Here is a 13,167-nt window from a genome sequence, read left to right as displayed (position 1 = left end):
GGTAGAGTCCTGCTTCCAATCCAGAAATGTCTGTGGGTGGAGCCAGCATTCCCTTCCACTTCCCATACTGCTTCCCTTTTGACTTCCAAGTGAACATTAGCCTATAACAGGAGCCCTTTTGTGCTGTATCATCAGCTCAGAAGCCAGGACTTTTATATGCTCACTAGATCATCTTTTGACAAGAAATTACACTGTAATTATCAACTACATTGTAAGGATCAGCTATTTGGGACCGTGTATCCCAACTCCGAGTTGCACACCAACTTCCCTTTCCAGTATCCAGGTGTTTCCCTTCCTGACCACTGGCTTATGGCATCGCAATGATTGGTCAGGCAGGGCCAGACCAAGGGTTACTTACATTGACAGATTCTTTGCCATTAAACTTGACTCGGATCCTTGGCTCCTGAATGACATCCAGGTTGAAGCCTGTGATGGTCAGTGGTGTGTGGCCACTTGTGGGAACAAAGCAGAGGCTGGTTAGGGAAACCCTCCCTTGAACCTGCTCCCGTGCGCCTCTCTCCCACTATCACGAGCTGCCCTTGTGCTGCAGGGCTCGGCATTTACAAAGCTCCCCGTCTCCACCTCACCTGGTGATGCTCCACTCCGGCTCAATGCGCTGCACCCGGGGGTCATCGATGTACTCAAACTGCAGGCTGTTATCCACACGCGCTCTGTCAACACTCACAGACACAGGCACTGCGCCCAGGCCGTTGGATGATGGAGGCGACACACACACGATCTCATTCATTGATCTCCTGATGGGGGAGAAGCGGGAGGGTTAAAAATGATAGGCAAGGTCGACTCAAGTTGGAAAGGTACGTCCCTTGGTCCGAGCTGCTCCCTGTGACAGCACACACTCCCCCATCGGCACCCATCAGTGCCTCCTTCCCACCTGAGACCCAACCCTAGCGGGGAGGGAACACGTTGGATGGGGTTGGAGAGTGTGGGGTAAGGACCGGGCTCCATAAACTATGGAGGAGTTCTTCTTTTCTGGACTTTTCTAGACTATGAGAAACCAAGGCATCAGGCTGTCAACACATATCACTTAGAATCAACCACACACAGTGACAAGCACACAAGGATTGCTCCGGCAGAGTTTATAGTGCAAGGAGATTATCAGACGGGTCACACTACACCAACTGGGTTCTTATCTATGGATTCTTTCCAAACTCTCTCCAGGTCTTCGTATTTCCAGGCTTCCCGGGTATAACTGACAAGAGTAGGATTTTTTTTTTTTTGGTTGGTTGTGGGGCTTGAACTCTGGGCTTGGGTGCTATCCCTGAGCTCTTCAGTTCAAGGTAAGCGCTTTACCGCTTGAGCCACAGCGCCACTTCCAGTGGTTTATTGGCGATAAGAGACTCATGGACTTTTCTGCCCGGGCTGGCTTTGAACCATGATCCTCAGATCTCAGCCTCCTGAGTAGCTAGGATTACAGGCGTGAGCCACCAGCGCCTGGCGTCCATGAAACTCTTATCTCCAGTAAACCACTCAGAAAACTGTGTATGCCGGTCATGGGAGGGGAGGGGAGGGGCTGATTGTTTTTTTTTTTTTTTAATGCACAAGAGATGCTGAGAGTACAAGTCTATGCAGCCTCCATATTTCCCAGGTCCTCTTAGGGAACTCAGTGGATGTAGTTCCTCATGGTGACTAGAGATTCAACAGGAGTCCTTTTCAGTGACCTTTAAAAGTTGTGATCTAGGGCTGGGAAGGTGGCTCAGTGGTAGAGCGCTAGCCTTGCACACATGAGGCCCTGGGTTCGATTCCTCAGCACCACATAAGCAAAAAAAGAAAAAAACCGGAAGTGGCACTGTGGCTCAAGTGGTAGAGAGCTAGCCTTGAGCTGAAGAGCTGAGGGACAGCACCCAGGCCCAGAGTTCAGGCCCCACTACCGGACCCAAAATAAATAAAAGTTGTGATCTAAGCCTGGCGTTGGTGGCTCATACCTATAATCCTAGCTACTCAGGAGGCTGAGGTCTGAAGATCACGGTTCAAAGTCAGCCAGGGAAGGAAAGGCCTTGAAACTCTTATCTCCAATAAACCACCAGAAAACTGGAAGTGGCGCTGTGGCTCAAGTAGTAGAGTGCTCGCCTTGAGCTGAAATGCTCAGGGACAGTGCCCAGTCCCAGAGTTCAAGCACCACAACCGGAAAAAAAAAAATGATCTATAGGACATAAACTGACAAGTGGTCTGTATTTCTAACAATGGTTGGGACAGTGCTTGGGCCCAGGAGGTAACATGGAATTGGCAGGCCAAGCTGCTAAACAAACACACACAGGAACATGCATACGCATGTCTCAGACATATGGCCTACTTGGCCTTCAAGTGCTTCTCACCCATAGAACTCGCAGGTCTGGTTGCCCAGGTAGACAGCCACACTGCTCCCAGCACCAAGGTAATGGCCTGTGATGGTAACCATGGTACCTCCTGACTCTGGTCCTCGGATGGGGTTGAGTGACAGCACGGAAGGGTTCTTTGGAAAGAAGCAGAAAAACATTCACAACTTTAGGTCCCAGGCTAGACCCGAGGACACAAAGACTATCCTTGTGTTGGAGTGGAGGTACTTTTCCTGCTCTTCGTAGTCCCAGGTGTTCACTCGGGTCTCTCTGAGGGTATCTCCAGGGAAGGCAGAGGACAGTGTGCTGGAATTAATTAACTCCCTGGGGAGTCTTGTGCTCATAACACTGAAAGGACAGCGGAAGTGACACTGACTAATCTATCAATTAGTTTACAAATTGAGAATCATTTGAAAATGCTTCTCTATCTAGAACCTGTCCTGGTTTTTTTGGCACAAAATCGATAAGGCTGAATAAAGCACCCCTGTCTAAGTTGGGCTGCTGAGAAGCGATAGCTCCCAGAATGGCCCATACACAGGTTTCTTTGTCCTTCCGTACGCATGTGAGGGTTTCTGGTGTGGTCAGTAAATGTTAGACATGGCCTCTCCAACTCTCATCAAGTGGGTGATGGGTCACTGGATGGGAGTTTCTAGTAAATTCGTAAAACTATAGCAGTGAGCCTAAAACTCATTGCCTGCAGGTCAAGGGCATGTAAAGTGCATTCAACTGAGCAACGGCACAGGTATGAATTCTAGCCTGCATTAGCCACTCACTAGCTGCAGGCCCCAAGGCAAAGTTTAGGATCATTGTGGACATCTGCTGTTCCCTTGTCAAGGGAGGAGGGTGGGCTAGATTACCCTTAAGGCCCCTCCCATCTGTGTCATCTACAGTTCTCTCTCCATCTTGTCCTTCTATCTTTGCATCTCATCTTCCCAGGGTGGGGGAGATGGAATATTTGTCAGCAGACAGGCTGTGGTTCTTTCCAACTAAGAGAGAAAAGCATGAGTAAAAGCTAGATGCCAAGATGAGACGCCAGAGTCTGGAAACTCTAAAAATAAGCAGTTAAAATGCTTTAGAGAGAAGAGAATTTTGTGGCCTAACGATTTTTTCAAAACTCTTAGCAAGGCTGGTTTGACCCCATCCGCTAGTGTTAACACTTTTTAATGAAGTACTTGATGTGGCAAGGGTGGTAAGTGCTAGAAAAAGGGACTTGAGGATCCCAGAAGCAAGTTATCGATTTTGTATGAATTTAGCCCAGGCAGGCACCAGGTCCTCAGAAACAAATATTGATTCGGTGAGAAGCCAGTGCCAGCCTTGTCGAAAGCCTTCATGAGGCTACACCTGTTGTCTAAGCATGCGGGTGTGCCTTCAGGTGTGACAGGCATACACGTGTGTAACCACACTGACACACAGAGTGACCATCTCTGATGTCCTCTCTCCTGGTCCTATACATAGAGACATGCCTCTGCCAGATTCAGCGACTCTCCTAAACTCCCATGAAAATAGCCTTGGCAGGAGACAAATCACGTAGATCAATATAGACCTGTTTAATTAGACCCCCTCATGGGCTCATCCTTGTTGGGCTGGAATAAGACCAAGATATCACACTGGAGGACAAATGGCAGGTTCCTCTACACTCATCTACTTTCTAAGTAAGGGTGCATTTGGCTTTGTTTGGCTTCTGACCTGTGGCCTGTTAAGACTTGGTTCTCTACAGCTTTTGTTATTCCCATGTCCATTATACTCCAGAATGATAGGGTTGTAAGCAATGAGGTCACGATCCTTTTTTTCTGGTCTTTAGTCTGAAAGGTCTGGGACTGCCCAACCTGGGACAGCATGTGGGTCTCCCTGGGAGAGTACACCTGTGCCTTTGTTGCTCTCTGTGGCCCAGTCCCAGTCCCAATACTTACCACGAAGGTGTACTGCTGGTGGGACTTGGTCATGAACTCTGGCTTACACTCCCCTATGCACAGGCGCACGGGCCCAGAGGTGGTTCCTATGAGGGCATGGCCCATCTCGCAGACGATCCTGAGGAGATAGCAAACCTTCTGGTGAGAGGCTGGGCCAGGCTTCATCCCTGCCCCTCTCACTCATCCAGTTATAGTAAATGGCTCATCATAACCATGTCAAAGTGCTAGGCCAGGAGTCAGCTTGGCCAGCCACCTAGCTATGCACCCTTGGGTTCTGTGCTTTCCCTTTCCTGGCTTTAGTTTTATCTGTACAGTAGGAAGTTGGATTGGATCATCTCTAAAGTCTTGTGGGCGATGCTGCCCAGGTCTCTGATCACCGCAGTAGCTAGTGTGTGTGTGTGTGTGTGTGTGCGTGTGTGTAATAAACTGAATGTCTAGCAGAGAGATCTAGGGATTAACCTTTTAGTTAGTGTACTCTTTTATGTAAAAGCCAACATTGCATTATTCCCTAAAAGATCAGGTTGAGGGCCCGTTTGGCACTCGGATTCAACTGTGGCCCATTGGCCTACAGTGAGTTTTTACAAGTGGACAGATAATCTGGTGAGATAGGGAGAGCTCCCAGCAATATGGGAGGTGTGCAGGCTGGGGGGTGAGCAAACGGGAAGAAGGTGCAGAGTTCGTTCATTAGGCTGGGTGTTGAGACTGGCTTCCCACTTAATCAAGGGCTGAGCACACAAGCTGGCAGGGGAGCAGATGGCTGGGCCCTGGGTTGGAAGTCACGCCTCGTGCTAGCAGGAGTGCAGGAAGGAGGAGGTGTGCTGAGTTCTCCCGAGCAATCCCGATCAATACCCCTACTGGTGACTTCCCCAGCACCTGACATAAGTCACCCTGTCCATTTAGACCCTGGTAGCCTTCATCACAGTAGCCTTTTAGAAAGGGCAGCCAGTGGAGGACTTAAGAAATCAAGTCCTGGGGGTGGGCTTTCCTGGAACTGTAAGGCCTGGAGCAGTTGAGACAGAGAGAGAGAGAGAGAGAGAGAGAGAGAGAAAGGGAGAGAGAGAGAGAGAGGGAGAGAGCCTCTAGGCTCAGAAGAAAAGGAAAAGGATGCTGGGAACAGGACTGGGGAGAGAAGGACTCCTCTTGTCTTCCCACACCATTGCAAAGTTAGAGCAGTGTGGTGTCCCTGGTATGTTTGCTTGGGGGGGGGAGCCCTGGAAAGCAGAGTTCCCTCCCCACTAATCCCTAGCATTATCCTGGCACGGTGGGGAAGATCCATGTTTAACCGAGTGATGCTTATCTGAACAGCTTCTGCAGGAAGGAAGGTAACTAAACAGAGATTTCATTTCGATGTAATAAAACTTGCATTAAACAAATACGCCGCATGCTCACACGCACGGCATGCCGCTGGTCTCCATCTCCTTCATAACAGTTAATCCTGAATAAGTACTTTCACTCCGAGCGAATATTTACTTAACATGCCATAACTGTCTTATTACGTTTAGCATATTAGATGCAACAAGAAAGAACTGAACGTGCATGGAAGAGTATTCTCCCTTCCCTTTCTCTATGAATAAATAAATTAATTATGAACCCACGTCAGCACGATAGTAATGATCAATTAGTATTTGTCACGTAACCGTCTCCTTAAACCTCATTAGTGGAGCATTTGAGAAGCTTAATGTAAGGTTCTTGTGTGTGGTTAATTTCAGGCAGCTACCTGCTTGGATTAACAATTCTCCCATCCTGTTTCTTGGGTGTTGGCCCTGTTCCTGTTTGGGGGTGTCTGCTATTATTCTACAACCCACACCCTGCACCCTTGGGAGCGCCTGGAGAGAGGCAGCTGTGGATTGTGGGTAGTGGGGGTGGGGTAGGGGAACAGATAAGCCTTTCCTTCTCTTCTAATCAGGGCTCCCTTGCTCCTCACTCATCGCCTGAGGACTCTCTGCAGGAGTAGTCTGCCAGAAGACAAGCAGGAAGAATCATCGCAGGCTTATGGCGAAAGGCAATGTGAGGACATGTGAAGGTCATGGGCAAGAACCATTCTTGGGAAAGAAGACCCTGGAGGGGGCTAGCAGCAGGTGGGGCTCTTACAGCACTCTGTCTTTCCTAAGATACATTCTTCCTCAGGGTTCATATTTTAAAAGATAAGCATTCTGCACCATGCATCTGGGAGAAAGAAGGGTGATGGATGGATGGGAGTTGGAATGTCTAAGCTGAGCACCCGCAGTTGGCTCTGAATGCCCCAGCCTGGAACAGAACTACACTAAGCCAGAGAGCAGCCCATGTATCCTTAGTGCCAAAGCGGAGCTCTACCACCTGGAGAATGAGTGGGGCGAAGGCTTCAGTCAGCAGGGGGCTATAGAGGAGTCTGGGCGGGCATGTCTGAAGTGAGGACAAAGATCCTCAGGAAATCAAGCAGCATGGGGGTGAAATCTAGCCCCATCGGACTCTCCCCTCCATTCCTGGGCTCCATGCCTACAGGGAAGGGTACAGATAGATGTGCTTGGTGCTTGTTGTAGGCACCTGTCTGAGTTTGGGGTAGGGGAAGGAGAGGGAAGAGCTCAAGAAGAGGCAAGGGTGCTGTAGGGAGTGGGAAGGGGCGTGGTGAGTGTCATACCACTGCCTGTTCTATTCTACACCTTCGTCCTAACATTGGCTGCAAGGTGCTTGTGGTGGATGTACCTCACAAGATAGGGCTCTACAACATCTCCAGGCCCTGCCACAATGGGGAAAGCCTTGTCACCTCCACTTTGCACAAAATGAAACTAAGGCTCAGAGACAGTGTCATTCTGACACGGTTCTGAAAGCGGCAGAACATTGATTGGAGTGCAGGTTAACCTGCCTCCAAACCTCATACCCTTGACTACTCTGCTGATATTGGAATTTTCCTCCCCACTCATCCCCTTCCTCCCTCCCTCTCTCCCTCCCTCCCTCCCTCCCTCCCTCCCTCCCTTCCCTCCCTATCTAATGGATCATGCTATGTTGTCCAGTCTGGTCTTAAACTTGTGAGCTCAAGTAATCTTTCCATTTGAACCTCTCAAGTAGCTGGGACTACAGGCATGAACCACTGTGCCTGCCTCTGACACTAGGTTTAATGGAAGGCTCTGGATGTCTATCAGGGAGGAGAAATGAGAGAGGTGAGGGTTTTGGCAGAGGGTTTGGGGATGGACTCAGCTGTTTTCCTAAGACTGTACTCTCCTATTCTCTTCGTTGTGGATCAGTGGTATGCATGCTACCTTTTCCTCCAGGCCACACAAGTTGGGTGCTATGTTTGAACTTTGGAGGCTCTTCCATATCTCTGTCTCTTCCCTGTGTCCCTAGTGACTCTAAGTGTTACTATGTACTATTAATAAAATAGTACTATATACTATTAATACTATGTACTATGCTAAGTGCTGGTGACTCACACCTGTAATTCTAGCTACCCAGGAGGCTGAGATCTGAGGATCATGGTTCAGAGCCAGCCCAGGCAGAGAAGTGTAGCTGTTGCTTAAGTGGCAAAGTGCTAGCCTGGAGCAAAGAAGCACTCAGGTCCTGAGCTCATACCCCAAGATCAGTGTGTGTGTGTATACATGTGCGCACACACACACACACACACACACACACACACACACACACACACACACACGGCAATAGCTAGAGGCACCTAACTTTTCTCCTTGTAAAGAAAGAGTTGTACCAAACAACTTTTCAGCTTTGGTATCTGAAGATTCTTGGTTGACAGTGACTCTTGATTGACAGGCCAGGTCTGGAGACACATTAGTCCACCAGTAATAGTGGGAGTGGAGGCCCTATGGTGCATGTTGTTGTGTCTCATAAGGACCAATGAAGTGATTCAGAGATCTCTTCCTACATCCTTACGTTCCAGATAGACATTATAAAGGACCAAGGAACAAAGTGACTGGCCCAAAGTCACCTAGCTCACTGATAGTCAAGTTATGGCTCGGCCTTCAGTCTCCTGGCACAAATCTGGTGCCCTTTCTCCCATGGAACACCAATTGTTGGAGTTGTGCCCATGGTGCTTTGCTCTAAGGACGGGAAGTACACCGATGGAGCTTCTGCGAGTTCATAGGTATAGCAGATGGGAGGGAGGGTTCTGAGGATCAGAGCTGAGTTGGCCACATGCAGGGGCCCTGTCCCCACAGAGGCTGAGCTGCAGCCTCAACCTGCACCCTGTTGCCCAAAAAATGTCCTGTGATGGAATCATCTGGCCCTCCACAGATCTGTGGGGTGCTGATTGCAGGACTAAGTGGGGCCCTTTAACCAACGTGAACCTAATTGCTGAGTGATAGATGGCAAGGCACAAGCATATGGTGAATCATTACCATGCCTGCTAATCCTGCTCGAGCCCGGGACTCTGCACAGAGCCCGTTTAGCCAAATTCATCTCTTGCAGACATCTGTAATGACAGTGCCTGCTGCTCACTGCCCGGGATGGAGGGTTTAATGATGTTAACAAACTCCGAAGCCTCGAGAGTGGTAATGAGCTGGGCGCCGCTGGAAACCAGGGCTGTATCGGCGAGGCACAGGGTGTGTTCGCTGCCTCCTGCCTGCCCCAGGCCTTGAGGAGAGGACAGTGGCAATTTTCTAGGGTCGCCATTAGCTTCGGTGGGGCCTTGTGATGACCATTCACCACCCGTTTCCAGTTTTCTTTTCCAGGCATTTCTAGCCTCCTGGTTTTGGGGAAGTAGCGTGCATGCCACTTCAAAAACAGAACTAAAATTCCTTCCTTTTGGATCACACGTGAGACTGAGGGAAGTTAGAGATCAAACAGCTTGCTATGGTCTCAGGCTGGTCATTTGAGGAGCCAGGGTTAAATCACAGTTTAATACCAAAGCTCATGAGATGCCGAGGTCCAGCTGCCCAGAAATTGGCTCTTGTCAGCTTGCAAGTCTGACCTCTTCCATTCCCACCTCAGGCTGGAGACTGGTGTGTGTCTAGAGGTCCGAGACACATCTTTAAGGCCAAGGTGAATTTTGGGGTCAGCGTGACTCAGTGCCCACTCAGGACAGCCTGGTGGGGTGCTGGCTTGGTGTGGACTGTCTGGCCATGAGGACCTCTGCAGGCTGCCCTGGTTCCGGTCCTGGCAGCATTCGCCCTGTCTTCTGGCTCTGAAGTACTACTTACATCATCTCCCTTCTCCCTGCCTCATCGTTTTCCTGTAGACCTGGCCAGCCTTCTCTCCAGAGCTCATTCCATATAGGGATAAGGTTGGCAGTAAGGGGTCAGATCAGAAGGACGGGAGGCATCAGGCAGCTCCGTCTCCTCCCTGTCTTGGGCCAGAGTCTGGGAATTCACCCCTGTACCTCTGACCCTTCTTTGGGCCCTGCTGGAATTATGATCTCTGGAGCCCCGAAGCCACATGCAGATGACTCACAGAATATTCAAGTCGCGCCTTTCCAGCCTATTGCCACATGGCTGTTACAGAGGGAAAACAGCCTTGGGTGGGTGGGGTGTCAGGAGGGTCAAGTTCTCATTCTTTCTTGGCCCCTCACATCCTGAGTAAACTGGGGGAAGTCATTTGACTTCTGCCAGTCTCTTGTTCCCTCCTACTTTGCAAAATGATGATAAGAAGTACTAGTTTACCTGGGCTGGTCCTGACTGATTAAAAATGAAAGGGTGCTTGAGAAAGTGTCTTGTGAATTGAAGTACAGATGAAGGCTAAGGTGGAAGTCGTTTTTCCTGGCTGCTACTGAGACTGGCTCTCAGGAGGTGGAGGGGTGGGGAGACGGGGAGGGGTGAAGTGGGGTAGGGATGATGGGGAGAGAGCCCGAGGCTGCAGAGGGCTGGCTCTAAAGGAGGGATTCCCCTGCTCCAAAGTCAAGCCCTTGCTCATGCTGGTAGCACCACCCACAGAGCTGCGTGCTCAGTGGAATCAGATGGTTTGACCCAACTTCACATGACAAATCATGCAGAATGATCTGGCAGCTCCCCTCCCTCTCTCCTTGGAGGAGTAACATCTTTTCTTCCACCATTCCGTCACCTCCCCTTCCCCAGCTTCATGCCCACCTCCTGTCCCCCAACTTGCAGTGGCTGCCACTGCCAAATGAACACCCCAAATTGGAACATATGTCACTCCCAGAGCCTCGTTCGCCTGTCCGCCACTACATGCCTATTTTCTAATTTCCAGCTGACATTTCCCTTAGTGAAATAAATGAATTTGCTCCGGCGGAGGCCCTGCTCGGATTAAGCTGCTGTCAGAGCCCCATGCACCAAACAAATTGTTGCCCGCAGCCCACCGTGCAGGATGCATTCCAATGGGGCTGGCAGGAGGGGCTGTGGGAGTCCTGGGAGGAGCCTGAACGTGTCAGGAAACTGGCTTAGTCATGCCGGCAGGCAGGGAAAAGACTTGAATGAGAGCCAGCAGGGGAAGCAGAAGCTCTGATGCCAGGCTAGCGAGGTAATCAAATGGTGCAAGACCTTCTGAGGGTGGAGGCCAGGTGGGAGCCTCCTAGGAAGATTGTGGGGTCAGGGTCCATGGGAGGGGAAGGCAAAGGGAAGTGTTTCCAGACAACGAAGGGAAAAGGGTCAGCCGGGGCACACTCACTGCTCAGCGATGATGTATTCCCCGGGGAGGGGCGTGCAGGGCACCCCAGCCACCTGCACGTGGTGAGCGATCTCGGAGAAGTCCAAGCCCAGGTTCACACCATGGATGGTCACTCGGGTTCCTCCCTCAGGTGGCCCAGACACTGTCAAGATCTGCAGGAGGGAAAGGGGATGAGCCAAGCTGGGCAGCTAGAGGAATAGAGACAACCATCTCTTTTACTATTCCCTGAGGGAAGGGTGTGCAAGGACTTTAATGAACATCCAGAATCTGAGTATCCATGTGTTTTGTATATGTGTGTATGTGTATATATGTATCTATCTATGCATATCTAAGATCTGACAATCTAATAAGATCTAATAATATATGTAAGATATAAATATATATATATATATATCTAAGATCTGATCATCTGCATTATAGGACTTCCTTGGTTATGTCATCTATCCATCCCTTCCATCCATCCATCCATCCATCCCATCTATCCATTCATCCATCCCATCCATCCATTCATCCATCCCATCCCATCCATCCATCCATTTCTTTAAAAAATTATCAGAAAGGATTCTAGATTCTAGGCAGAAAAATCATTGTTGAATATGTATCTCTAATTCACTAGTTGCCTGACTGTACCCATCTATCAATCCATCCATTCATCCAATCCATCCATTCATCCATCCATCTAGCCATCCATTCATTCATTTCTTTAAAAAATTCTAGGCAGAAAGATCATTGTTGAATATGTGTCTCGAATTCACTAGTTGCCTGACTGTACCCATCTATCAATCCATCCATTCATCCAATCCATCCATTCATCCATCCATCTAGCCATCCATTCATTCATTTCTTTAAAAAATTATCAGAAAGGATTCTGGATTCTAGGCAGAAAGATCATTGTTGAATATGTGTCTCGAATTCACTAGTTGCCTGACTGTGATCATGTCACAAAATTTCTCTGAACTTCGAGTCTTAGTTAAGAAAAGAGAATTATCATGTCAAGCAAGTTCACAGGAAACTTGGGAACACTCTCACCCCCCCGACCCCCCCCCCCCCGCCCCTGCATCACCACCCAAGCAATAAGAGAGTGCGCTTGGAACATTCTGTAAACCTGAAGGGCTTTGTACTGGTGACAGTGCTATTCTTGCCACTTCTGTGTGTGCTAGATGCTGAGGGGGCACAGTGCTGAATATACCCTCAAGGAGCTTACAGTCAGAGATGTGATAACAAAGGCTCATAAATAACGCCGATTCAGCGACTATGGTGATAAGGATAGAGCTCAGAGCAGGATGAGATTAGGTATGGCTGCGGGGGGGGGGGGGGGGGGTAGGGGTAGGGGTGCTCTGCGACCTGAGTACATTTGTCACTGTTCTGGAAAAAAAACAAAAACAAAACAATAAACCTATGACACCAGAAATAGCTTTAGGATTTTCCCAATCTTTAGTGGTTTCCTATTAGCAAAGATTATTTATTTATTCATTCCTCAACTCAGTCATAAAACGAAACTCTCTCATTTTAATTTTACCAAACAGGAGAAAGAATGGTAGAATTAGGTTCTCCCAGGGTGTAACTTCTATCTGGGAACAGATGAGGCTCTTGGAAAAATGCAGTGAATAATAAGTTCATGCTTTGTGGTCCTTACTCATCTGATGGAGAAGAAATTAGAAGCAAGCTCAAATCTAGCCAGCAGAGCAAAGCAGAATTTCAGAGCTGGATGCAATCAATCTCAGGGTATCTGATTCCAAGATCTTTATTTTCCAGTGACAGAATTAGAACTAGAGAAGTTAAGGATAAATCTGTGGTCTCAAGAAATGGGTACACATTGTTGTCAAAAGTCCCAGAATCTTTATGACTGTTCTACAAGAGAGGCAAGACTTGATCACGACCAACAGTCCCATAGGATCCCCAAATGGTGCCTTGGGACTGAGCCTCGTCCTCTGTGTTTGTGGATGCTGAGTACCTAGTCTACCTAAATCCTGTATGCATGGTGGAGTGTTTGGTTGGTCATCAGAATCAGAGGGCCTTGGGCCAAGATGAGTGGTATGGGTAACAGTGTTGTCCCACCTGTCCTGTCCCACAGTGAGTCTCTCTCTCCGCCCTTCTTGTGACGTGGACAGCACAGGTGGGCATGCCACTACCTCATTCCCAGGTCATAGCAAGCAGAAGGTGGGGATGAGAATAATTCTCCTCCCTTGCTGCCAGGCTAGCATGCTGTTTAGACCCTAGCTCTCGCATGATGCCTACAGAGCCAGGACTTGAACTCATGCCTCTAAGGCTGTAGGTCTTAGATGGTGCTTCCTCCCCCCTTCTTGCCAGCAAGGCCCTGACCATGAGCAAATGGAGGCTCATTTCATTCAGGTCACCTTGTCTGTGATTCTGAGTCC

The 13,167-nt window shown here is 49.1% G+C and overlaps 1 protein-coding gene across 1 annotated transcript in view; it reads right to left on the bottom strand.

The window, feature by feature from the left end:
• Positions 1-13,167, bottom strand: part of Plxna2 (plexin A2) — a 195,293-nt gene that overhangs the window by 27,834 nt on the left and 154,292 nt on the right. The window contains exons 12-16 of the mRNA XM_042681944.1: positions 10,790-10,941; positions 4,244-4,361; positions 2,334-2,470; positions 588-755; positions 359-452 (exon numbers count right to left, since the gene is read on the bottom strand). Coding sequence (XP_042537878.1) covers positions 359-452; positions 588-755; positions 2,334-2,470; positions 4,244-4,361; positions 10,790-10,941 — 669 coding nt within the window. The remainder of the gene's footprint in view (positions 1-358; positions 453-587; positions 756-2,333; positions 2,471-4,243; positions 4,362-10,789; positions 10,942-13,167) is intronic.

Source organism: Dipodomys spectabilis, unplaced genomic scaffold (genome assembly GCF_019054845.1).
Source record: "Dipodomys spectabilis isolate Male_0828 unplaced genomic scaffold, ASM1905484v1 ptg000069l, whole genome shotgun sequence".
Classification (NCBI taxonomy): domain Eukaryota; kingdom Metazoa; phylum Chordata; class Mammalia; order Rodentia; family Heteromyidae; genus Dipodomys; species Dipodomys spectabilis.
The sequence above is the reverse complement of the archived record's forward strand: the minus strand, read 5'-3'. Positions and strand labels throughout refer to the sequence as shown.